This window comes from Xiphophorus couchianus, chromosome 24, assembly GCF_001444195.1.
Source record: "Xiphophorus couchianus chromosome 24, X_couchianus-1.0, whole genome shotgun sequence".
NCBI classification, from domain to species: Eukaryota; Metazoa; Chordata; class Actinopteri; order Cyprinodontiformes; family Poeciliidae; genus Xiphophorus; species Xiphophorus couchianus.
In genome coordinates this window covers 18,310,600-18,337,246 of record NC_040251.1, presented here as the reverse complement: position 1 = coordinate 18,337,246, position 26,647 = coordinate 18,310,600, and the positions used below count along the sequence as shown (strand labels likewise).

The 26,647-nt window shown below is 40.3% G+C and overlaps 2 protein-coding genes across 16 annotated transcripts; both read right to left on the bottom strand.

The window, feature by feature from the left end:
* Nucleotides 1–1,393: 1,393 nt before the first annotated feature.
* LOC114140869 (uncharacterized) lies at nucleotides 1,394–21,511 on the bottom strand. 15 transcript variants are annotated; one of them, XM_028011144.1, is made up of 25 exons: nucleotides 21,444–21,511; nucleotides 20,666–20,719; nucleotides 19,994–20,087; nucleotides 19,806–19,886; nucleotides 19,294–19,701; nucleotides 17,586–19,176; nucleotides 17,233–17,496; nucleotides 15,463–15,891; nucleotides 14,976–15,380; nucleotides 14,198–14,635; nucleotides 13,644–14,078; nucleotides 13,260–13,541; nucleotides 12,635–13,063; nucleotides 10,942–11,394; nucleotides 10,273–10,734; nucleotides 9,462–9,890; nucleotides 8,677–9,132; nucleotides 5,038–5,301; nucleotides 4,688–4,939; nucleotides 4,362–4,610; nucleotides 3,999–4,256; nucleotides 3,596–3,898; nucleotides 3,240–3,509; nucleotides 2,215–2,298; nucleotides 1,394–2,094 (listed from the first exon to the last, which is right to left on the bottom strand). In XM_028011144.1, the coding sequence occupies exons 5-25, from the start codon at nucleotides 19,682–19,684 to the stop codon at nucleotides 2,028–2,030; spliced, it is 8,211 nt and encodes a 2,736-aa protein (XP_027866945.1). In that variant the 5' UTR covers nucleotides 19,685–19,701; nucleotides 19,806–19,886; nucleotides 19,994–20,087; nucleotides 20,666–20,719; nucleotides 21,444–21,511; the 3' UTR covers nucleotides 1,394–2,027. The 15 variants fall into 15 exon arrangements, with proteins under 15 accessions (XP_027866945.1, XP_027866946.1, XP_027866950.1 ...); XM_028011145.1 differs by lacking the exon at nucleotides 21,444–21,511 and adding an exon at nucleotides 21,060–21,155 and having other exon boundaries at nucleotides 10,273–10,723; nucleotides 10,940–11,394; XM_028011149.1 differs by lacking the exon at nucleotides 21,444–21,511 and adding an exon at nucleotides 21,060–21,155 and having other exon boundaries at nucleotides 10,942–11,174; nucleotides 12,868–13,063.
* A 1,085-nt stretch (nucleotides 21,512–22,596) lies between these two features.
* Nucleotides 22,597–25,845, bottom strand: gypc (glycophorin C (Gerbich blood group)). Its single transcript, XM_028009948.1, has 4 exons — nucleotides 25,672–25,845; nucleotides 24,895–24,994; nucleotides 23,672–23,713; nucleotides 22,597–23,276 (listed from the first exon to the last, which is right to left on the bottom strand). The coding sequence occupies exons 2-4, from the start codon at nucleotides 24,986–24,988 to the stop codon at nucleotides 23,080–23,082; spliced, it is 333 nt and encodes a 110-aa protein (XP_027865749.1). The 5' UTR covers nucleotides 24,989–24,994; nucleotides 25,672–25,845; the 3' UTR covers nucleotides 22,597–23,079.
* Nucleotides 25,846–26,647: the final 802 nt, after the last annotated feature.

Genomic DNA, 26,647 nt, shown 5'->3' with positions numbered 1-26,647 from the left:
TGATAATTATGAATTTACCAACAGAAAAACATTTCTATGAATTTTTAAATCTTGATACATATGTACCAAATATGTACCAAAGATTTTCAGTTCAGTTTTAGTTCCTCGTCCTCCTCTAGTGTTGATGCTAACAAATATTCCCAAAGTTTATCACAAAATTCGTGATTAAAATCTTAATGGATTTGGTGTTCAAACATAACAAATTCATTTTGGCTCATATTAAAATCATGAATGTCCTCAAACAGCCAGAAAACGTTGATAAAACCTGTTAGTGAATTCCTAAAAATATGCCTCCACGCCACCAGGGGGCCCCCAAGAGCATCACTTATTCATTTATTATTTTGTACCTTAAAGATTGCACATTTTCACCTTTTTCCAAATTTGTTTCAAATATTTAAAACAGTCATTTATATAAACTTGCTAACTTGTTTACTGTAAATTCATAGTCTGCAGATTTTACTTTTAAATAGTTCAATTAATATGCAAAACAAAATAACATAATTAATTAGAGCGTCTGGTTGTTTGCTCCTGTAACGTAGCAAACTTGACATCACAGTGTCATGTAAGTAATTACAAATTACGCTAATTAGCGTTGCCTCTAAATGATGATGTATGTGGTGTTGACATGTTAGTATGGGGGGCCTAATTACAATTTCTTTAGGGCCTCATAAAACCTAGAACCGTCCCTGAGTTAAAGTATTAATTAAAAGCTGCACAATTAAAGAGAATTTCTTCACATTTCTGCCCTTTGGTCCCCTTTAAGCAGCGGTGGGCAACTCCAGGCCTGGAGGGCCTAAAAGTCTCCTGCAACTTTTACATGTGTCTCTACTTCAACACACCTGAGTCAAATAATGAGGTCATTAGCAGGACTCTGGAGAACCTGACTGCACTTAGGAGGTGATTCAGCTGTTGGATCCAGGTGTGTTGGACCAGGGAGACATCTAAGAGCTGCAGGACACCGAGCCTCAAGGACCTGGAATGCCCACCCCTGCCTTTAAGGGTAACTACAGCGGTAATTAAGAAATCATAAATATTTAAAACATTTTTATAGTAGAGATGGTAGAGGGCAGAAATCATAACATGGAAATTATTACCATGTTTTTACTAAAAGAAGAATAAAATAACAAGCAACTACAGTTATGATAAAGATCTGCACTGTTTTTAAAGCAGAGCGCGGCACATGCTGCCATCTGGTGGACGCATAAGGTAACCACAGTATTGATTAGACCGTTTTCAGGACATCAAACCTGATCCTACATTGAATCTATTAAAAAGTTCAAATTATGTTAATATAGTAAAGATAGGAAATCTCATAAAAGTACTTTTGGGTGTTTTGTTGAGTTCTCCATGAGAGTGCAGTAAATCCTTGTAATCAAGCACAGGGAAAGAAAAGATTATTAACTTTATTGATTCACCAAAAGCAAAGAACCAACATTTTAACATAATTATTAAATAACGACATGATAAATAAATCAGATGCACCAAATCTATCTGAATATTTATCTGAGGTCTGGTTTGTATCTTGTGGAAAAAGCAAATTGCACAATATAATTATTCAAAAGTTTAAAAAAGAATGTAGAGTCTGAATAAATAAAACATCCCAGCAATAATCTTCCCTGATTTAAAAACCGCAGCATCTCTCCAAAATTCACTAGATTCAGTGTAGACCTAAGGTTAGCACGTAAATATGTCATAAAATTGCACATCATCAGAATAAACTGAAAATAAATTACCACATGATCTAAAACCTCATTAACCTTTTACATTTGTAAAGTAAAGTAAACAATACTCCCTTATGTGTACAGAAAACGTACATTTTAAGATAAAAAAGTCAAAAAAAACTATTTAAGATAAGATAATTTTTTAAAACTGCATTTAAATTAGTGTTTTGGTGCAACATCCATGTGCAAACTGGCTTAGTGTCAGAAGCCACTATGTCCATCTGATGGTCCAGAAGAGACGGTTTTTAATTGGACCAGAGACACAGACTTCCTGTTGGTCACTTAACCTGCTGATTGACAGCCGCTTCAAGAGATTTCAAACTTCCTGTTGTCCTTAAAAGGAGTTTTGTTGATGATGTTGTTGTTGTTAAGACTACAAAAAGAGCAAAGCAGAAAGCAAACGATTTGAGAAACAGCAACATGGCTTCCAATGCTCAGAGATCAGCCAGGGATCCTCCATCCACTGATGGAGCTCTGATGAATGTTTGCTCACCTCACAGAAACAATGAAAGGGTTGATGGCGACCAGGTGGAGTAACCAGCCAGTGGAGGCATCAGTGATCTGATTGTGACTCAGACTGGAACACAAACACAACACAGAACATTATGTTGGGTTCTACTGGGAACATGTTGAAATGAGGTGAGATCAATCCCTATGTCCATGTACTGAAAAATGGAAATTCAGCTGCATTAACCACTGCAAATCCTTACTAATTAAAGAAGCATTTGAAATTTTAGAGAACTTGTGGACATTCATTCAATTGGTATAATAGTACAAAAGCCCAAAGTTATTAAAACCCCCTGCGACTCCACGAGTCACTAAAACATAGTTGGATCAGTGTCCAGTGCTAGTTGTAACAGAGGGAAAGTGGCTGTTTAATAACTGATGGTTACTCATCATGGAAGAAAGAGAATGGGACACAGTTTACCCCTGAGAATCAAAACGAGTCTTCTCCAAAAATCCTGCTAAATAGATTCAGTAAAAATCCTGAATACCCGACAGGCTTTGGGAATCTCAGCACATGGTGTAGAAAGATGGTTAGTTATTAACCTCTCAGAGTAGGAAGTTAGTTGGGTGGGGCTAACCACCACAACCAACAACAGATGGTGATCAATGTGCCAATGAGCCGCCTATATAGGAATAGTTGGCACCCAAAGTAATAATGAGCCATCTATGCTGCATGCAGCAGCTACAGGTGGTGATTAGGGTCCTGACCTTGAGAGATAAGGGTCTCTGGACTTAGTGGTGAACAACATAGAGATGTTTTTGCTGAGCACCAAAAATGTCCGTGAACACCGGTTATACAACAGAGATCATTCTGAACCAGGGAGGCCAGTGACAGGTTCCACATATCCTGCTGGACACAAGTCTGTCCTCATCATAAAGACACCAACAGGGACAGCAACACGGCATGTTAGGCTGAAGTATTACTGCATCAGCTGCTCCACTTTGACTGGATTAAAAACGAGGGAATGTTTGTGTTTGGCTCCCCCAGATCCAACAGTCTGGGAAACTTACTCCAGGTTGTGGACTTTGTGCAGATGTGTGATGAGTTGGAGCAGCAGCTGGTCTGTCAGCTGGCAGTGGCTGAGGTCCAGCTCTGTTAGATCTTCAGAGTAGTCCAGCATCAGAGCCAGAGCTCCACAGAGCCTCTGATCCAGTGGCCTGTGACTCAGGTCCAGTTCTCCTCCCAGGGCTCTGCACAGGGACGTTGCTCGTCTCACGGTGTCCCTCTGATTGTTCGCGGCAAGCAGAGACAGAAGCTGGACCGGGACCGTCTTGTTGACTCTAAACGGGAAACACAGACCAAACAACATCAACGTGAACGTCAACACACTTCTCCCTGCTTCGGCTTCGGCGGCTCTCTTACTGACCTGAGACAGACTCCGTCCAGGACAGGAAACAGCAGGTCCAGCCCGCTGTCCTCCACCTCGCAGTCTCTCAGGTCCAGCTGGGTGTCCCTGCTGCTGTGTCTCAGGACGGTGGAGACGGCCCCGCAGTCGGCGGCCGTCAACCTCAGAGGCTCCGTCTGATCCTCCTCTGGTAGCGCCACGCAGGAGGAGCAGGACAGATCCAACCTGTGCCGTAGAGTCCTCAGCAGGCCCGATGCTGCCCCCTGCTGGCTGTCGGAGGCGGCGCAGCAGTGGATGAACCTCAGCAGGAGATTCCTGTCCACACTGGTGGGAAGAGAGAAGAAAGAAAACCGACCAGGTCATGACCAGGAGGGAATGGTTCATCGTGGGAAGGAGGCCTGAGGAGCAGGTTCTGATGTCTGACCTGAGATCAGAAACTCTGTGCAGCACAGAGAGGATGGACTGGATTCCCTCTGCTGGGATGGAGCTCCACAGCAGCTTCAGTTTCACTCCGTCGCTGTGTCTGAGGATGAACAGCAGAGCGTCGCAGTCCTTTGAGTCCAGCTCTGTGCAGTTCAGGTTGATCACAAGATCCAGTGACCTCAGCAACCAGGATATCATGTGACTGGGATGAATCCTGAAGATCTCCCTGATGGAAGTCCTAACAAAACTGGGACTGAGCCTGAAAGCAGAGAGAGGATTTGCCACAACACTCTGTTACTTCCAGGAACCACAGGCTGCTGATGGAAGATCAGACCAAATATTTCTTAGAAAACAAAAGCTCCACCTTTGAATCACCATCCTGTGCAGGAAGGGCAGCAGCTCAGCAGCTCTCTCCTCCAAGAATCGGTTCTTCTTCAGGTTCACGGTGATGGTCTGACTTGTCGGCTGCTGCAGCAGGAAGTGAAGAAGCTCCCAGCTCAACTGGCAGGAGCTCAGGTCTCCACCGAGCTTATTCAAGAGGGACAATGTCCTGTCCTGGTCCTGAACCTCGTGGAGGAGAACCAGAAGCTGCTGGAGTCTCTCTTCACTCAGTCTGCAGAGATCACAGATTAAACTCTTACTGTGTTTCTGATCTGTTTACTTTCTGATGGACATGATGAAGACGTTCACCTGAGTGTGAGAGGACCATCGTGAAGCAACAGACTGAAGAGACTCTGAACAGGGAGTCCGGACTCGGTCAGGTCCAACCGTCCCACTGTCCAGAACCTCAGCAGAGACGCCAAACTGCTGCCGACCTTCAGCAAGACTCTCTGTGGCTGAGCTTTGGTGGAAACCACAGAAAGCTCTTCTAGGACCAGAGGAAAAGCCACTCTGCCTCTTCTCACCCACTGAGAGAAGAACAAGACCAGACTGCTGGAGAGTCTGGATCAGAGAGAAGAACAGAGATGATGGACATCAAGAACTGATGATTCAACAGCAGATAAGAAGTGAGAAAGAGACGTTGTTCTTCTGGTTCCTGCCTCAGACTGTGTAGCTGTGTTGTAGATCTAAACAGGACTGCAGCTCCTCTGACGGACATCCGGCTATCTGTGAGGATCAGATCCACTTTAGATCCAACCAAGGGGAGAACTTTCCCCACAGAGCTGCAGGTTTTATCATTCAACTCTCCTGTTAGAAAAAGGTTGAAGTTCAGAAGCTGCAGGAGAGAAACCAGCTGCTGGATCTCCTCTCTGGATCTCACTGATAGAGATGAACAAACACTCTGGAAAAACCTTGGCATACACCTGAAACAGAGAAACCATGGAAAGATAAGAAAAACAAAACTGTGTTATTCTAGGATAAATCCAGGAGTAATAAGCCAGAGCAGGCCTTCAACCACTCACCAAAATCTACCAGTGAAACCGCATCATGTAATAATGAAGCAACATGTAATAACTGACTTCAAAATGTAATAACTCCAAATTTTGTTATAATCAACACAAAAATCCTTACAACATCCAGTGGCAGAACTTTTTAAAAAAACGTTGTTTTCCTCATTCTAGGTGCAAATTACTAGACTGAGGAACTTTAATGCTGTTGCATGTCAGTTTATTGACATTTCACAGGTTTATGCTGTGAAAGTGTTCGTTTGGTGCCATCTAGTGGCAGAATTTAGGTATTATACTTAAGAGTCCCTCGCTGCTTGATGCTGGAATTAAGAGAAGACAAGGCTGGCGATAGAAAACATGGTTCTATTTCATCCCTCCTGACCGCCAGAGGCGGTGCTTCAAGCACTGAATGGTCATTCTTGCGCATTCGCAGGTCAAATACTGAGAACAAAGTCACCTGTGACCTGCTGGGGACCCACGTGACTCTATATAGTCACATGGCACCCAGTGTTCAATCCCTTTTGTTCTTCTTGCACACAGGTGTGTTGAGTACAGATGTGTGGTCGTATGAAGCTGGTTGCTTCTGTGTGTACCACTGTTATCTTAGCTGCTTGTTGATGGTAGCCCCGTGACCGAGTTTGGTTGGAGCTGCAGGTAAGTCTCGCCATCCAGGGGCTGCACAAGCAGTTTTCATCTTTACCAGATCTCGGTGTGGAACATCTCCGGGAGGCGCTGTCGGATAACGCTTGCCTCAACTGTTGCGTCATATCCTGGTCGGTCAGGCTGGATTGGTTGGCTGCGCTGGAGCAGCCTACCAACTCTGCAGGAGCTGCGCAGCATAGTCCGTTGCCACAGGGAAAAGCGATGTGCAAACGGCCTACTGTGGCTGTACCTTTGGTTCCGGCGAAGCGAGCCAGACGGACCAATGCAGGGAGCTTGTACACAAGAGTGGATCATCTCACTACTGAGCTGGCCCAAATGAAGGCCCTCCTCCAATCCTTACAGGCTGATGGTGATCATGGCGCGGCTCTCCCTCCTGAGCAGGATGAAGTATCATCCTGCTCAGGATGACAATGATGACAATGCTATTTCGGTGGCGGCCTCTGGCACCCAACCTTCTCTGCAAGGCCTATGACTCTGGGGCCCGCATGGGCCGGATTGGGAACTCTCTCTCCCATCTTATGCTGGCCATGTCTTCTTCCTTGGAATCTGTTCCACTGGACCACACCACACAAGGCCTGGTTGATGCATCTCTGCAGGCCTTTGCTCTCATGACGAGGGAGCTTGGACACACACTTTCCACACTGGTTCACGCTCGCCGCCAGGTCTGGTTGGCGCAGTCACCACTTACTGAGCCTTGTAGGAGAACCCTCTGGGCCCTGCCTGTAGTTCCGGGGAAACTTTTCAGCTCTGCAGCACTGGACGCCTTGGACCGTACAGCTCAGGCCTCTAGAACAAGGTAGCAGCTGGCAGGACTTCACAGATGTGATCGCCAATTTCACAGGTGCCTGCAGCACTTGGGCAGCTGCAGGTCCTTCACAGAGGTCCTCACACCCATCTCCTTCTTCCATTGAGCCCCAGAGTCTGGTATCAGGTCAGAGATCAGTACAAAGACCTGCTCCAGATCAGGGAAACCGGGCTCGAGACCAAGCTGGGGAAAAGTCATCTCATCCCTTTCGAACCGCACAGTCTGGCCGGCGTCCTCCCAAGCCTTCAAAGGGCCAGGGGGCCCGCAGATGATGCCCGATGGCTGGCGGTCGGTTATTTTACCCCGAGACAGCTCGGCTTCTGGCCTGCCCACACCCCGGAATTGTGGGTGTTGTCCACCCTGTCCCGGGGGTAACATCTTCAATTCCGCCACCCGTCCCTGGCTGGGTCAGGATGACTGTGATCCGCGACCTGGTGAAGGCACAGGCACTGAACCAAGAAATCTATACCTTGCTGGCCAAGGGCGCTATAGTGTCTATGGACACCGGATGCCGCTCTGAACCACTGTGCCCTGTTTGTGCCCTTGAGGCATATATCAATGCCACGGCATCCTTCCAAAAGACAAATAGCCTTTTTGTTTGCTACGCTGGCTCACGGAAAGGTCAGGAACTTTCTAAGCAGCGACTTGCACACTGGCTTGTAGATTTGATTTCCAAGGCTTATGCCTTGCAGGACCGGCCACTGCCGGCAGCAGTGAAGTGTCACCCTACAAGGGGCATGTCGACATCGTTTGCTGCCATGACTGGGGTGCCGTTGGACGTTATATGCCATGCGGCCTCCTGGAAATCACCTAGTACCTTTACTTGGTTTTACAGGGTGAATGTGGCTGCTCCCTATCCCCTTCAAGGAATCCTGGAGCAGCATACCTCTGCATCACATTAGGGTGGGTGGTGTAGTGGTTGTCCCTTGAATGTTGAAAATTCCTCGTGACCTTTTGACATAAGTCATCCAGTGCTTGAAGCTCCACCTCTGGCAGTCAGTAGGGATGAAATAGAACGAAGGTTACTACTGTAACTACGGTTCTATGAATCCCGGATGACCGCCAGAGTGCTTGGTCCCTCCGAATCTTTGCTTCTCGCAAGAAGATTAAGGGATTGAACGCCGAGTACCATGTGACTATACAGAGTCACGTGGGTCCCCGGGAGGTCACAGGTGAATTTGTTGTCATTAGTACTCGACCTGCACATGCACAAGAATGATCACTCAGTGCTTGGAACACTGCCTCTGGTGGTCATCTGGGATTCATAGAACCGTAGTTAAAGTAGTAACTTTCGTTTTCTCTCAGTAACATGCAACTTTTTAAAGACTGAGTGGGTCTTTGAAAGCACTGTTGCCATGAACTCAAGTCTGCAACTAGCAACATATTAGGAGCAGCACTTCTTCATAACCTTGTGTTGTCTGACCATTTTTTAAAATTTTGAGTACTGAGAAAATTTAATGTTCAATTCCCTCCAAATCTCAGAGAAACATAGCTGAAGGCAGCAATTTAATCTCTAAACCTTGATGTTCTTGTTCCTCATTGCATGCGTCATTAGACAATGTAATTAGGTAATTATCCAAAGGAGTTTGGCTCCCCAGCTTATTTCAGACCTGGGGAGCTTATTAATCTGAACACCAGGAAATTCAAGAAAAAATTAGTCTGTACATATCTAGAGGAATCCAGTGCTCATTTCATAAAATTTAGGTTAATTATATAAAGCAACTGAAATACGACCACGTGATATGAAACATTGTAATGACGTTGGTATTGAGATCTAACAAGTACTTGAAAAATTAAAACAGTTTGAAGTAGGGCGACTGTACCTGAGCTGTGAGATAAAAGGCAGACACTGCAGGAAACTCCTCACTTCACCCTGTTCATGTGAGCAGTCTGTCAGCATCACTGGTTTCTTCTCTGGTTGGAGTTTCATCATTTCCAGGAGGATGGAGGTCTTTCTCTCTGAGAGTTTTATGGTCCAGAAAAAAGGAAATGACTGGAAAACTGACTGTAATGATGGAAGGAGACTCAGACCTGATTTTGTCTCTCTGTCCTTCATCTGGGAGTACAGATCCAGCAGGAAGTCACTCTGATATTTTCTGTATCCATATTCAAAATTAGCCATGCATCTGTCATCTAAAGGGAATGTTTTATATCTGCAGACTGATGCTAACATCTCCAGCATCTTCTCTCCTGTCTGCTGTTTTCTCTCTGCTGCTGCACAGAACAGATTCACTAACAACCTGGTTTGTTCATGAAGATCTGAGCTTCGAGGATCAAACCTGGAACAACAAGGAGACATTTAGTGATGGTTTGATCTTAGCTGCATAAATTCAATCTTGGTTGTTACTAGGCATGTGGATGACCAAGGCACATATGATTTGTGGTTGACTTCATGTAGGAAGAAGTTACTTTCTTAACCTTTTTTAATCTGGTTACAAAGGAGAAGTTATACACACTACCAATTAAATCAGAATGGAGTGTATTTATGTATATGTGGATAGAAATTTATGTAAATGTTACATATGGAAAACTGTTAACTTTCACAAAATATTCATGATATTCATTTTCATAACTTAAATTTAAATTAGATTAAATATAATGACTGTACCTGAGCTGTGAGATAAAAGGCAGACACTCCAGGAAACTCCTCACTTCACTCTCTTCATATGAGCAGTCTGTCAGCATCACTGGTTTCTTCTGTGGTTGGAGTTTCATCACTTCCAGGAGGATGGAGGTCTTTCTCTTTGACAGCTTGATGGTCCAGACTTCAGGAGCTGACTGGAAAACTGACTGTAATGATGGAAGGAGACTCAGACCTGATTTAATCTCTCTGTCCTTCATCTGGGAGTACAGATCCAGCAGGAAGTCACTCTGAGATTTATTATTATAATATAAAGGGAATGTTTTATATCTGCAGACTGATGCCAACATGTCCAGCATCTTCTCTCCTGTCTGCTGTTCTCTCTCTGCTGCTGCACAGAACAGATTCACTAACAACCTGGTTTGTTCATCAGGATCTGAGCTCTGAGGATCAAAGCTGGAAAAATAAGAAAATAACATTTACCAGATACTACTGATTGGATAACTTGTAAATTTATGTTGTGTATGTGATGTAATAAAAACTCTCATGACTTGTATTTCTATTCAGTCCTGGTGTTAATGTTTCACATGTTCATCTCAAACCATCAAATTTTCAATCTTTTCTGGCACAGAAATGTGTTGTGTTGAGAACAATGTTTTCTTTAGAAATTGATTTATAAAGTAATTAAGACATGACTGCATGTCAATAAAGTCTGAATTTTATACCAAACAAATCTTACAGTTTGATATAAAATATTGCCATGGATATGTTGTGTATGAAGGTTAAATTGTTGTTGTCAGAACTATAATCAAATCAGTGTGAAATATAATGACTGTACCTGAGCTGTGAGATAAAAGGCAGACACTGCAGGAAACTCCTCACTTCACTCTCTCCATGTGAGCAGTCTGTCAGATTCACTCGTTTCTTCTCTGCTTGGAGTTTCATCACTTCCAGGAGGATGGAGGTCTTTCTCTCTGACAGCTTTATGGTCCAGAATGAAGGAGCTGAATGGAAAACTGACTGTAATGATGGAAGGAGACTCAGACCTGATTTAGTCTCACAGTCCTTCATATAGGAATAGAGATCCAACAGAAAGTCAAGACGATCTTTGATGGCATCACCATCATTATTCGTTTTTTCATTTTGAAAACTAAATGTTTCGAATTTGCAGACAGATGCCAACATGTCCAATATTTTCTCTCCTGTCTGCTGTTCTCTCTCTGCTGCTGCACAGAACAGATTCACTAACAACCTGGTTTGTTCATCAGGATCCCAGCTGTGACCCTCACCATTATCCAAACTGGAACAACAAGAAGGAAACATTTAGCGAAGATTTGATCTGAGCTGCATAAAAACAACCACACTACTGATAGAACCCATCTTTTACATGTCTGTCCTCAATGTGATGAAATTATAAGCTAAAACGTGTTTGATCAGAGCAGCTTAGCATTGTTTTTAACAGTACAAATACAACTGATTAAATCAGTGGGAAATAAAGTGACTGTACCTGAGCTGTGAGATAAAAGGCAGACACTGCAGGAAACTCCTCACTTCACTCTCTCCATGTGAGCAGTCTGTCAGCATCACTGGTTTCTTCTCTGCTTGGAGTTTCATCACTTCCAGGAGGATGGAGGTCTTTCTCTCTGAGAGGTTTATAAACCAGACTTTGGGAGCTGACTGGAAAACTGACTGTAATGATGGAAGGAGACTCAGACCTGATTTAGTCTCTCTGTCCTTCATCTGGGAGTACAGATCCAGCAGGAAGTCACTTCTATCTTCATCATCAGCATGAATGTCATGAAAAGGGAATGTTTTATATCTGCAGACTGATGCAAAACGTTCCAGCATCGTCTCTCCTGTCTGCTGTTCTCTCTCTGCTGCTGCACAGAACAGATTCACTAAGAACCTGGACTGTTTATCAGGATCAAAACTGGAATCATCCCAGTCATCCAAATTGAAGCTAAAAAAAGTAAAGAAAATTGATGATTTTATCAATTTATGAGAAAAAAACCCCACACACCATTGATGGACTCCATCTTGTATGTGATGGGGTGCGAATGCTAGCTGCCTTCTCAGTACTTTCACACAGACGAATATCTAAAGGTTGTTGCTTCAAGTTGAAGAGAGTGATGTTGAGGAAGACGTACAAAATGTTGTAGTGAACCCATGGTGGAATATTTTAAATGGAGTTACAAGTTGTCTGTGAATTATGTTTAAAAACAGGAAAAAATGTAAAAGTAAAAAATCTTAATACTGTGCAGCCACCTGGTGAACAACAATACTAATTACATGTATAAACAGAAAGAGGTAGACGGCACCATAATCCTCTACAATCTAACTAAATTTCATTTATACACAACTAAAAGAATTACAATTGGAATTTAGTTAATGAAAGTAATAATAATAATAAAACAGCAATATATATGCAGTAATAACACAATAGCACAACAAACAAATATTGGGAATTAAAATTTGAGTCAATGTTTATCTTATGTAATTATTAATAATCCTGATTTAAAATTTCTTATTAATGACATTATTAATAAAGTTAAAGTGTCTTTAGTTGAATTGGGGCACCTTCCATAAACTGGAACCATAATTCAGAACCACTGGCAAAAAACGTTAACCACAATAATCACTGACTCTCTTATTTCTAATTATGTCTGGGAATTTATGAACAAAACAGCCCAACTTTACAGCTGAATTATTGACATAACTTCTTTCTCCAACTACAAACAAGCAATCAAGCTACTGATGAAAAATATCTGGCCTGTGTCTTGACTTGAGGCTCCCACATACTGCAGACTCTGCACTCACAGTTGAGATTTCCCAGTCGATCGTTCAGATTGATTACATTCTTCATGACAAATGCCTTCATTTCTACAATCTAAATGGATACTAGCAGGTTTTATGAGCCAGTTGGGTGCAGTCCCATTCCTCCTCCACCAGGGCACAGTGGCCTTTATACGACATATATTGGCCTCAAAGTAATTAGTGTTCACCCCAGAAAAATAACATTTTCCTTTAAAAAAAGATAAATCATCATAACTCTTAAAAATAATAAATAGACTATAGCCTATAGACTATAGTGTGTTCATCTGATAGGGGTACTAATAATGGGCTTGTCATTAAAAGCTATTTGATGCTAATTAGAGATCGAAAGGTTCAAGTTAAAACAACATGGAGTAAAATGACTGTACCTGAGCTGTGAGATAAAAGGCAGACACTGCAGGAAACTCCTCACTTCACTCTCTTCATATGAGCAGTCTGTCAGCTCCACGCGTTTCTTCTCTGCTTGGAGTTTCATCACTTCCATAAAGTCTGAGGTCTTTCTTTTTGAGAACTTTATGGTCCAGAGTTTAGGAGCTGACTGGAAAACTGACTGTAATGATGGAAGGAGACTCAGACCTGATTTAGTCTCTCTGTCCTTCATCTGGGAGTACAGATCCAGCAGGAAGTCAACCCGATATTTATCACCAGCTTTAAAAGGGAATGTTTTATATCTGCAGAGTGGTGCCAACATCTCCAGCATCTTCTCTCCTGTCTGCTGTTCTCTCTCTGCTGCTGCACAGAACAGATTCACTAAGAACCTCCTTTGTTCTTGAAGATCTGAGCTGCCAGGCGCAATCCTGTAAGAAGGAAACGATTAGTGATGATTTGATCTGAGCTGCGTCACACTGTAGTCTGTTTTGTCTTATTTCAAGTGTTTGTATTGCAAGACATATGCAATACAAACTTCTTCTTCTTCTGTTGCATTGTATTGGACGTTGCTAAATCTCGCTGACATGGATCATTTGATCCAAAGGCAAAGAGCAGTTGACTTACCTGGGTCCGTGTGTCCGGCTTGACTTCAGCTTCAGCACTTTGAAGAGAATGACGTTGGCTCTCTGTAATGGCAGGACACTCAAGCCTGTTTTAAGCTCATAAGAGAACAACTCCAGCAGGAATTCAGACCATTTCTGTTTAAGAGGTGCTTCTCTATAAATGTATACTGATGCCAACATATCCAGAGTCTTCATTTCCTTTTGCTCGTCTTTCTCTGCTGCGCAGAACAAACTCCGGAGAAACTGGATTTCTTCAGAAGCCTCCGATACCCAAGGCTCAAAGCTAAATAATTCACAATAATATTTGTTTTTAATGATTAAACTAATTATATGAAAATGAAGAATTACTGAAAATAATCCAGATTATAAAGAAGAATGACTGTACCTGAGTTGTGAGAAAAAAGGCAGACACTCTAGGAAACTCTTCACTTCATTCTCTTCGTGTGAGCAGCCTTTCAAAACCACTTGTTTCTTCTCTGACTGGATTAATAGTTCTCTCAGCATTAAAGTATTTCTCTCTGAGAGGTCAGTTATCCAGACATTAGCAACAGACTGGAAAACTGACTTTAACAAAGGAAACAAACTCAGGCCTGTTTTCGACTCACAGTCCGTCACCTGACCGTACAAACTCAACAGGAAAGACTTCTGTGCTTGCTCGTTCATATCCGTATCGCTCACAGGTATTATTTTAAACGTGCAGACTGATGCCAACCGGTCCAGCATCTTCTCTCCTGTCTGCTGTTCTCTCTCAGCTGCTGCACAGTACAGAGTCACCAAGAAGCTCGTTTGCTCATGAAGCTTCGAGCTCTCAGGAACAAATCTAGAGCAAGAAGAAGAAAAATATTTACAACCAAATTTAATATTTAACCATCATAACATACTGTCTAATTATTGAAAAGCTATCCTGTTCAGATAGAAACTGAAATACAGTTGATGTACCTGAACTTGGATATATAAGGCAAACACTTTATGAGGTTCCTCACTTCACGTTCTTCATATGACCAGTTTGTCACTTTCACTTGTTTCTTCTCTGGTTGGAGTTTCATCACTTCCAGGAGGATGGAGGTCTTTATCTTTGAGAGATCTAAAGTCCAGATTTCAGGAGCTGACTGGAAAACTGACTGTATTGATGGAAGGAGACTCAGACCTGTTTCAGTCTCACAGTCATTCATCTGGGAGTACAGATCCAGCAGGAAGTTACGCCTATATGTTTCGTCGATGGATCTGTTATTGAATGGAAAATGCTCGTATCTGCAGACTGATGCTAACATCTCCAGCATCTTCTCTCCTGTCTGCTTTTCTTTCTCTGCTGCAGCACAGAACAGCCTGGTTAAGAATCGGGTTTGTTCAACAGAGCTTGACCAAAGAGGAACCACACTGCAACAAAAAGAAGAATAAATATTATTTATACATAGCTATATCTGGAAGACCTATCTCCACATCACTGTAACTCAAAAGCAGTAATTAATCATAAATATAATCTGTAATCTTAAATGTCTTTTACCATTTAGCCAATCAATCCCTATTGCCTTTTTGAATTTTAGGGCATTTGCTTCACTTTGAGGCAGTATATTTAGTAGAAAAAGCTAATTTAAGAAAGCAAAATAAAAAATTACACTGTGACTTTTTAGCCCATAACTCATTGGTATTATTAAAACTCTGTCTTAAAATGTGATATTATATACTATATAAGGTCAGTAATATAGGACTTATTTACCTGAGTCGTGAGATATAAGGCAGACAATGTAGGAAACTCCTTACTTCAGCCTCTTCATGTGAGCAGCCAGTCAGATTAACTTGTTTCTTCCCTGACTGAAGTTTTAAAACATCCAGTAGCATGGAGGCCTTCGTCTTTGAGAGCTTAACGAACCATATTGCAGGATCTGCTGACTGGAGGACTGATGTGAATGATGAAAACGTCGGGCCTGTTTCAGTTTTAGAAGAGTACAGGTCCAGCAGGAAGTCACACCATTTCCACTGGAGTGGGGTTCCTCTATATGTGCAAACTGATAGCAGCTCCAGCATATTTACTCCGTTCTGCTCTTTCATTTCTGCCGCAGCGCAGATCAACTTTTCCAAGAACCAGATGCTCTCTGATGACTCAGTCGGTTCAGTCACAAAACTGATAAAAGACAAAACGAAAGTTAAGGAAAAAAATCTGCAAACCAAAAGAGAAAGTATTAAAGATTAAAATGGGAAAGTACCTGAGCTTTGAGAGATAAGGCAGACACTGAAGCAAGTTTCTCATTTCACTCTTGTCATGTGAGCATCCAGTCAGCTCCACTTTCTTTTTCTCTGATTGGAGTTTGAGCATTTCCAGGAGGGTGGAGGCCTTTCTCTCTGAGAGGTCTATGAGCCAGTCTGCAGGGGTTGATTGGAAAACTGGTCGCAGGGTTGGAAAGTCAGTGGAAAGCCCTCTGCTAATTGCATGTTGATGTAAATCAACAAGAGTATTCACCAAGTCAGTTTTAACCTGACAAACTCTCACGAGCTCAGGCATTGCAGTATAAAACTTTTGTTTGCTGTACAGTGCTGTTGTGAAGCATAAATCCAGGAACATGTTCTTCTGATCCTTTTCCATTGTGTTGTTGAATTCTTCCTGGTTCATTGAACCTGCAGATCTGTAGGTCATCCTGAAGGTTCATCAATTAAACATCTTGATTTAGTTTAATGTTTCCCAATCTGATCTCATGCACATATGAATTAGCTCATGTTATAATCTTATTAAAGAGCATTAAATGGTGACATTTATGTTTGAGCTGCAAAAACAATGTACATTGTGAGAACTGCATGGGACTTTTGGTTTGACAAGCCGCCATAGTCCTTCAAAAAGCTATTGGTAATCCGGTCAACCCTGGATATTCACAGGGACCACAACCATCCATACACAGATTAAAAACAAAGCTATACAAAGTGTAGAGTTACGCAATGAAACACTTGAACAGGTCTACGCAGCACGTCTCTACAAAACATATGGGCGGTCCAAGCAATCAATGCAAAGAAAAAATAATGGCGCTCCTACATTGTCTGCTTTGAAAATGTCAGCCCATAATGCTTCATGTTGGATCGTGGTTAGGGACTTTAGCTTCCCAACTTGCATTTTATTTCAGTCTAACGTTCAATGAGATACCTCTAAAAGAGTGACTATAATTCAGCCTGTGTAGTCATGAGCCAAACATGTTTGACTCGTACAGTGGTACAGTGTTCTCTGAAAATGACCCCTCAGACAGGGATCATATAAATGTCGATACAGGTAAACCTGCTCTGCAGGAGCACCTTCCAAATCAAGAGAAAGATGGTCGAGACAACAAAAGGTTGGAGGAGGACTACCGGGCATTGTGACAGTCTGCAACACCAAAGCGCAGCAGGCTACAGCGCCCAGTTCAATGCATCAACTATAAAAACCTATTTAAAACCTATTTAAAATACAGGTAAGATGCAAGTAAATTCTTTCTACATACAGAAAACTTTGAGCTTGTCAGGTGTACCAGACGAGTGGCATCATAGTGAAGGGTCTGCTTATCCTACGGTGATAATGAAGCGTTCTGAAAATGTTTGTTTTTTTTCAAACGCAACACACCAGATGAATTAAGAAACAATGTCCATCAAACCTCCACAATAAAACCTTTTCACATTCAATTCAATTTTGACTTTTTTTTTTTTACTCCTAGGACAACAAAGTATTATTAAACTAGACCTGCTTCAGCTAAAACAAATACAATTTAATACAGAAAGCAATCTCTGTGTGCTTCTATTAATATGGGACAGGAAGTAAACAAATGTAAACATACATCCAAGTCCGGTAGTCCGGTATTTCCGGTATCTAACTAAATCTGCTCGAACTGAGACATACATGCTTCGAACTGGAATTATGGCTCTCATGTTAAACCACCAATCATCAAAAATTAGAAATGTAAAATCAACATATGCAACACATTTTTAAATATGTTTTAGAAAAAAGCAAATGAACTGACCTGAGAGAGTTGATGCATGGCAAAGTCTCTAAAAGAGAGTTACGCAAAATCGGGCACAGAGGATCTTTTCTGTCCCCGTAGAGGCAAACATTCACCTTTGTTGCAATCGTCTGCAAAACTTTCACAGCTCTGTCAAACAGCTTTTTTTTACCCACAACTGGGAGGTGTAGCAGGTTCCCACTGAGACCCAGTAAGGTTTGGTAATCCATCTGTTCTTCACTGAGAAGAAAGATTTTCCACAGCTGCTGTTTGAGAGTATCGTACCTGTCATTAAAAGGCAAATGCATGATGTTTATTTAGAGTGCTCAGTCATAAAGTACACTAGTAAGTATTAAAAGCATATCCATTCATACCATTCAACATTTTGAAGACATCCAAACAGATGTCTCATTCCTTGTGCTGTGATCGTCACATCCTGAAGGTTCAGACTTATTTTCCTTTCCTTTGACTGAGTGACCACATAGGCCACAGCACAGCAGGAATAAGGGTCCAGATTCTCTCCACTGAGGTCAAGATGGAAGTCCAGTTTGTCCAGAAAGGAAATGCAGACTTTGGAGCTCTGTGACTCAAACAAACACTGGTATACAAACAATGTGTCTACATGAAGCTCACTGATATTAGCGACAGCCTGATGGAAAAATGTGTCAATTATCTCTGTGAAGAACCATCCAGATGTTTCCTTGATCTCCTCAGCTGGAATCAAACAGCTCATCAAACGTGGACTCTTGTCATTCAACAAACGGCACATGAACGGGATCAGATGCTTCATGTGTTTATTTTCCTCAGTGAGGCACTGCTGGAAAACATCCCTGATCTTATCAGGATTCTCCAAAAGCCACAGAGCTGCAAAAAAGTCTTGCATGGTGTAATGGAGGAAAGCATAGAGAGTTTTGGTTTCAGTAGGAGGAACTTTTACATCAAGTGTTTTCAGGAAGGAAAGGACGCAGCTGTCTTCACAGGAAAGTTCTCCCAGGTTCACAGTTTTTCTTTCGGTTGCATTAAAAGCAGCTTCGGCCAGAGACAGGATTCCGTTTCTCTTGGTTTTGATGAACTGATTGAGGTTCCTGATCCTGGTTTTGTTGCTGTTCATCTGAAGACCAAATCGAACAATATTGATGTATATTTCAGTCACAGTTCTGGGCTGCAGAGAGTCTTTAGATGAAAAGCTGGCAGCCACCATCAGCGCATACATTGGAACATGACAAAGAGTCAACAGCTCCACGTTACTCAGGACCTTCCTGTGAGCTTCACCCAGAGTTGAAGACAAATATGTCTTTATTGTTTCCTCACTGAAGCCTTTCACCTCCACTCTGAGCCAGTCTTCAGGACAGAGGTATTCCTCATCTTCTGGTCTGCAGGTAATGATGATTTTAGCATCAGGTAAGAAATCTTTGTCTACAAGATTCTTCACAATTGATGAAGATAAATCAGTGACTCCATCCAAAATGACTGTAACATTATCAGAGTTGCTCTTTATGTCATGTAAGACTTCATCTTTGCCCTCATCTGGTTCACTGCATGCAGTGAAAAGAAGATCCTCCAAACTCGTGATTGGTGGGATGTTGGTTAATTCCCTCATATCAAAGTAAAACATGTAATCCAGCTCCTTACTGTCTCTTTCTGACCACAGTCTCAATATTTCATGACTCAGAGCCGTCTTTCCAATTCCAGGTTTTCCAACCAGGAGGATGTTTTTATCTGTTTTCAGCAGGTCACTGGGGGAGATTTCTGTTCTTAACTTTTTAGGACGGCACATATCTCTTTTAAATCTATTTATTCTTGTTGGAAAATTCTTCCCTTGAATATCTAATATAAGTGACGTGTACAACAGTTCAGGTTTCTTTTTTTCTGCAAAAAGATTTTCACTTCTTTTCCAAAAGTCCTTTGATACTTTTTCTGCTTTTGATTTCAACTTTGCTTGATATCTGTAGCATGGCCTTGATTCTGAGATTAAAAAATAAAAAGAAGAAACATTCATATTGTAGTTGGTAGCATTTATGTCACAAATGCCACTAAGGAATCAGTACAAAGATAAAATATCAAAAACGTGACAATAATTACCCTGTATGTAGTTTTGATCCGTTTCTGGATCTTCTGTGAAGGAAAAGCAGCTGATCCAGTGGTGCAGGTCAAACTTTGTAGCCTCAGTTGAAGCTTCATGACTGATCTTAAAAATAGGAGTTGGTCTCTCTAAGGTTCTCCTCCTCGTCTGGTCAATAATCCTTAGAAACCTGTAGCAGGCTGCTTCACCTTTTCTAGTGACTGAGTCCAGTATTGCTCTGGTTCTATCATAGTCATCTTTCTCTGCCTTTATCTTGCTGACCTCTTCATCAGTGAGAACTTTTTGCTGATACAAGTTCTCAAGAATCACTGACAGATTCCTCAGTTCTCCAACCAGGTAAACTCTGGCATTGGCGATATAATCTTTCGCAGACTGTTTTGAACAAGCCATGACACTTGACCTCTCTTCTGCACATAAACCAGACGTAGAACGTAGAAACATTTACGTAAGATGGGTACGTAATTTAGAACTTACCCAATGTAATTTGTACATTAGGAAATGTAGGACTTACCTTTAAGATCTACATTAAGGGTAAACTGCCCTTAAGGTCTCAAATGATGATAAACTACCAATGGTTCATTACCTTCCAACACTGAGAAAACAAGAAAATTAACAGCTACATACAAACCATCCAGTAAGATCAGCATTTCACTGGTAGAATTTATTTTTGCATATTTTATAACAAATCTTAAACATCACCTGTTCTGACCGTCAACACATGATATTCATTGGTGAAAACAGGCCTGGACTACATGGTGTAAAAACGGTGTGATTTTTCTCATTTTCTCTGGACCTAGAGACAAAAAGATTTGAATTTCAATGAAACATCCTGGAGGTTCTCACATATATGCTACATTATAAACCACAATAGAAAAAGAGTTAGTCAATGTTCTTATTGAGCACAGGTCTGTTGGGTGTTTCAGTGAGTCAGAGAAGCAACGTCAGAGGTGTGGCCATTTTTTTACTGCGTTTAAGGGTAGGAAAATATATATAATTTCTGTAAATATCAGTTAACATTAACTTTAACCGCTAATATTATAGCAAATATCTCCAAACCTGTATCACTAGTATTAAAGTTGTCTGACAGACGAGGCATAACTGTAAACACAAACCACTGCTACTAATATGAATTTTTGATACCTGTTTCACCCTTTCAATAAGCTGGTACACCCGGCACAGGTTGCCAATACATCATGTTTTACAACAGAGACACACAAACACACCTAAAGACAACTGAGGTTAACATGCAACATGAGGCCAGAGTTCCCAGAGAGTAACCTCACATGAATGGGAGACAAAACATGCAAACTCCACAGCAAGAAATTAAAAAATAAACCCTTTTGGAGGACAGCAGCAGTCCTTTCTACTTACCTTGAATATTTTCTTTCTGCCATGAACGAAACTCATCTGGTGTTTATATGGTACCTTTAACAAAAATGAAGTTATTGTTATAAAATTAGTCCACTGTTAGACTGAAATAGCATCTATCAAGTTTATTGTCGCCTAACTAAACAAAGTCAACTTTCACTTTTACACATGAATGTTTTCATTAGATCAACCAAACTATTCGCATAAACCCGTGAAGTTATTCAAACTGTAACATTTGCTAAAGCTACTTGGTTAGCAACACCACAGTATAGCAAGGTAAGCTAACATCAAGCAAACTTTAAACTCCTGAAAATACTCCATGTTTAAAAGTCTCTGTTTGCCTTTCACACAAGACGAAACGACTCCCGTTAACATCCCAATAAACACCTTTACCTACCTTTACACGGAAGTTCTGCAGTTCTCATTGAAGTTAGTTCATCATATGACAATCTAGTGTTTTGAAAATGACGTAGAAAGTCGACCGGAAGTAGAAACCCTCACCTGAACCTCCTTTAAGACGCACAGAAATGAATGAGTCATTTCAGCAAAGCGTTTCTTATGGGCTTAAACAACACATACATTAAATAAATCTATCCAATTTTACAGAGCTAAAGTAAAAAAAAAAACACACCGTGTCCTATCAGAGCGAAAAATACTCGTCTATTTTCAATAAAATGTGAAAACAAGAGCTAACATCTAAATAGTTCCTGCCTCGGCTTCAATCTAAACGATTTAGTGAAAACAGGGGAAATTATAACCTGTGGACGCTGTTCAGTCTTACCAGTGTGATTTCTTTATTTTCTCTTTGCGTGTTTCGTTCTGACAATATATCTCTTTTACTTTCACTTTAAAGACTAAACTTTAACATCCACTAGAGGGCGCTATTGGACCAAACACATACAGAGCCATTCGCCTCTTCCTCCACTTGGTCCTCCTCATCTTCATCACCTCTTGTGATTTCTACTTTCCCATCAATTTCAACGTTCAATTTAAAAGGCTTAACAACGTTACTCATCACTGTTTTGGCTGGCAGTTGGACCGTTTGACATCATTTACCCAGAAGGCATTGCAGCGTGAACAACATGGCGACATTTCTGTGACAATATTTAATTAAAATGTATAAAAGCTAAATAACCTAGGGTTTTATTACTACATTGTTTTTATATTTAAAATAATAATTTTCCCCAAAAAATGTCTATTGTTGTAACTAATGGTTGATACCCTTTAAGAAAACATAAAACATCCAAAGTGTGACGCTATTTAAAACTTTAATAAAATGTATCTATTGGAGCCAAATGTGTGTATTTTTGGTTTTGGTCACTAGATGGGGCTGTCGGCTCCAGTATATGAACCAAGAGGTCAGAGGTCGTTGAGAGGTGTTGAATCCGGAAGGGCATACAAGTTTTTAATCGCTGTGGCGGAGTCATTGTTAATACTGTTCCCGTGTGTCGTGTAATAAATGTTTATTGATCACATATGGTTCATCTGACTGGAACAAATTTGGACAAGAAGAAGAAGAAAATCTCTGGGATTGACTTTACACGAGATCAACAGGTACAACGTTAGCAACGTTAGCCGCTCAGCGCGTCATAACAAGCAGCAACGGGTCAACGCTTCACTAGTTCAGTATTAAACTGGCACTTATAGTATCAATATCGCAATTTATATTGGCGATACTGGGGCTGCATTTACTTGATATTGGATCTATACCAAAGTGTGAAGTATTGCAAACCTCCACTGTAAGGTTATTAAAATGCTAACATCTTAAATCTTTTTGGTATTATCTGAGAAAACGCTGCTGTGAATTCAGGGGAAAAGGTTCGTTTGCTTGTCTGTCGTGTTTCTTGTAGATATTTGTAGGGAATGCATTCACTCCTTCCCTTTTTCTGTCACCAATAAACAGCCACACACAACTTTTTATACATTTTCTTTTAAAATGATTATTTTAAATCAAGAAAACAGTGTGGAGAAAGCACTAAAATATAAAAATGAGCAGGAAACCATTTCCCAGATTTACTTTTTCTGAGTTCTCACTGGCATCTACACACAATTTATAATCTCTGCTGTTCCTGTAAAAATAAAAAATCCTTCATGTTGCTTTCCTGGACAGCCAAATGTGTCTCAAACTAAAGCATTCAAATCCAAGACTTACTCTAAGTGAACCTATTGAGTTTGAACACATAAGAAGTAATAAAATTTGTTGAATAAATCAACAAATTACAACTGAACAGCTGAAGGAAATTACATACAATCAGTTACGTCTCATCGGTGTTTCATAGGGATTGATGCACAATTACTGGCTTACAAAATAAGATGTTTATTTTTTTTTAAATGCTAAAATATGTTTTTATCTTTCTACTTTTATTTTAAAAAATGAATCTCAGCAGTCCTTAAGTTGAAGTTACGTCTGTCCCTCTTCAGTCCTCTTTGTCCGTCTTCAGAGGTTCTTTGGACTGAAGCGCCACGTCAGAGCCGACAGACTCATCATCTTCGTTGTCTTCCTCGTCATCATCCTCCGTCTCGTTGGTGACATACGAGCCTTTTTGTCTGGACAGACACCACAGCAAGACGGCGATGGTGCAGAGGAAGACCAGCAGCACCACAGTGATGATACCTGCAAGGAAACATGAGAACAGTAAGGTGTTGAATAAGAAATGTATGAAATGTTGCAAGAACTCCATGAAAAAGCATCAAACCTGGAATAAAACTAATTGAACGTTAAAAATTCAATCTGATCAGGTGAACTGGAAATCAAACTTCCACCAACAGTTTGATTTATTCCAGCAGAGATGAGTCGTAACTCCACTCAGACTACATCACGGTTGCATCAGAAAGAAAGTAATTTACAGATTATGATCAATTATATCTTCATCTATATTTAAGAGGAATTAGCTTTTTAAAATTTCATCAATATTTGCATAAGTTGTTTAGTTTTTTGACTCAAAATTAAACTTTTTACTTCTCAACATTTCAGAAAGTGGAACCAAAACAAAAGTAAAACTTTCTCACCTCCGATTAAGGCTGCTAAATCCTCTGTGCTGCTGTAGATATCTGTAAAAACAACATTTATTTAATGTAAATTCAAAATGAAATAGTCTTTACTGTAGTTCATAATCTAAACATTAAACCATCAACCTAAAAACATTTATTTCACATGTTTTTATTGTAATAAATGAATTTCTCAGGGGCATCTCTCCTTATAGCCCATGTTGGACCCGTTGCCCCCTGCTGTGGAAACCGCCGCCTGTTGCTATCAGTGTTTTGACACTCATCTCCACGGCGACACGCCCCAGAGGCGTAACGCTGATAAGACACTCCCTGCTGTAGCCACATAGACGTATGCATTAACTGCTCAGATTATTTTGTTTGCTAAATGCTAAATGGTTAGCAGCAATTAGCATCTTTTAATTTAGCAGTATTTTCATCTAAGCAATATTTAGACTTTATCCTGGCAGCATTTAACTGCATCTAAAGAGGTGAAATTATTGTGTTTTAAATGCTAGATGAAGTGGAGTTTAGTAGCAATTAGCTTAGCAACTTTTAGCTTAGAACCATTTAGCTAGTCAAATGATTTTAGCTTAGCCACTTTTGGCTTAGTAGCTTGGAACAGATTTTTATTAATCAGCATTTAGTTTTACTTTTGCATCACTTTTCTGTGTAACTATTAGCTGGGCAGATTTTAGAGGGTTTTATTTGACTAATAATTAGCTTAGCATTGGTTAGATCAGCAATAGTGAGCAGAAATAAATGTTTTTTTCTGCAATCTGTGTTGTCATAACTAAACACTTTAAGATTTGACAGAAAAATTAAGCTAAAACATTTTCCAGTTGAAATATTACAGCTTACTAAAAGGCAAGTCCTTTCTCTCTTCTGTATTTCATTACATCCTTTTCTGTTATAGTGGCTTGATTTCAGGGTTTTCACAATAATTTTTATTTCCACTAGTTTTACAAGTAAACGTATCAAATTATCCGCTTAAAGGTTCTGCAGCTACTTTAGTGTCAATACTAAATAAACTCTTTCTGCATTTATTTATTTTGACATACGGGCAGTAATACCTGGAGAAAACTACAAAAGGTTAACGGGAGAACAGCTGACTAAAATTAAATATTTAAACATCACATTTACACTGACTTGCAGTCAGAATAGCAGACAGAAGCTGTTCACATTCTCACAGTTTTGTTAAATGTGATATATAACAGATGTTGCCATCTGTAAGGAGATGGACGCACCTTTTTTTCCAATCTTGGTCACAAGATCTGAAACGGTTGAATATTCGTCAGTTGATGGTTGAGTCAGAGGAGAGGGAGTCGAGTAAGAGTTCATCTTGACCTGGAGAGGAAATAAACGGGTTTCAGTCGGAGTTTGATGGGAAAGATTTTCATTTCCTTTTAAAATAAAGTAAATCAAAACCATTGTTTTCCTTTTTATGAAATTAATTTAATAAAGTGATTTGGTTTTTGTCTTTGATCTTGTTTTGCAGCTGTTGCAAGAAAACCTGAACTTGTTTGCACTAAATTTAGCAGATATTTATATATTTTGCATGCAAACTTCCAAATTTCTGTAAGATAAAGAATAAAACGCTAACATAGATGTTCATTTTTGTTGCCTGATAACAAAAGTCTTGAGAAACCGTTTAGTGTGCAAAGGAACAATCCAGTCTATTTTTCACCTCCTGAGTCACAAATCCTAGAGAGACAGTAAGGTTAACTGAGAGCGTTGATGTTTGTCACAATGAGAGTCATGCTTCACTTAACTCTGACAGCTGCACAACATTAGGAGAAAAACAAATGAGCCTCAGTCTGAAAGCTGTTATTTTCTATCAAGTCTTGACTTTAAGATAACAGCAGAAGTCTTAAATATCAGTAACTTTTTACTTCAACATATTTAAGAATGATAATCACTTTCTTGTTATAAAATGATGAAAACTGAAGCTAAAACTATTAGCATTTAGTTCAAATCATCAACAGAGAATGTGATGCAAATAGAAAATAAAGCCAAGAACTTACTATTGATCAGGCTGCAGCAGTTTATGATCCAATAAGAAGAAACAGAGAAGGAGAAAAAAATGTTTTGGACACTCAGACTCTCAGCTGGGTGTGGTGTTGCTCCCCCGGGTCCAGATCCGGCCAATCGCCGCTCTGACTCCGCCTCTGTGATGCTCCACAGCCTGCAGATGTGTAACTCTGCAGCTCACAGCTTTCTTGCATCATTCTTGTTTATTAATCTGCAGCATTAATGTCAAGCCTCCCTTTGATGCAGTGAAATGTTGATTCTTTTAAAACATTCCCAGGAGAAAAAGTGTTTCATTTCATTTTTCTGCAACAGATTTTCCTGAAGTCAAACTGCAAGAAAGAGAATAAACTTGGAATAAAGCAACTTCTGATCACTTGTTGAACTAAATCTAGATGCCAAAGAAACGTCTCAGCATTTTATGGTAAATTTCAGAGCTCAAAAATTATACTCAAGTAAGAGTAGCACAACTTCAACATATTTTTACTCAAGTAAAAGTAAAAAGTAGCAATGCAAGAAATTATTCAAGTGTAAGAAGGTGTTTGGTGAAATGTCTGTACTCAGGTACTGAGTAACTGATCGAATGATCAATCATTAAATATGTAAAAATTACATCATTAAATGAGCCAAAATATAAAGTTAATTAAAATTTTTGGTATTTTATGGACCAACATGACAATAAAAATAACAGAATCAGTCAGAAGAAAATTATTCCAAATTAATTTTGTTTTCCAATTTAAAACCTATGAAACTTTGAGAAAAACAGCAGCTGTGTGTGTGTGTGTGTGTCTGGTGGATTTTTAGTAAAAACATGTTTGTTTTTCATTCAGTAGGTAGAAAATTCAGAAATTTTACTCAAGTAAGAGAAGAGATGCTTCATAATAAATTGTGTAAAAGTTAGAAGTACAGCATAGTAAAAATACTCCTAAATGTACTTTTTTTTTTTTAAAGTTGCTCAGGTAAAGGTATATA

Bases quoted from the DNA above. Each gene is read 5' to 3' on its own strand.
- LOC114140869 (XM_028011144.1), bottom strand. From the start codon at position 19,684: ATGGCTTGTTCAAAACAGTCTGCGAAAGATTATATCGCCAATGCCAGA. The intron at 4,940-5,037 runs GCAGGAACCAGA...TCTCTGATCCAG, and splicing joins ACACAGCTACACAGTCTGAG to ACTCTCCAGCAGTCTGGTCT. The intron at 4,611-4,687 runs GTGAACGTCTTC...TGATCTCTGCAG, and splicing joins GATGGTCCTCTCACACTCAG to ACTGAGTGAAGAGAGACTCC.
- gypc (XM_028009948.1), bottom strand. From the start codon at position 24,988: ATGAACTCTTACTCGACTCCCTCTCCTCTGACTCAACCATCAACTGAC. The intron at 23,714-24,894 runs GTGCGTCCATCT...TTGTTTTTACAG, and splicing joins GACCAAGATTGGAAAAAAAG to ATATCTACAGCAGCACAGAG. The intron at 23,277-23,671 runs GTGAGAAAGTTT...GTTTCCTTGCAG, and splicing joins TTTAGCAGCCTTAATCGGAG to GTATCATCACTGTGGTGCTG.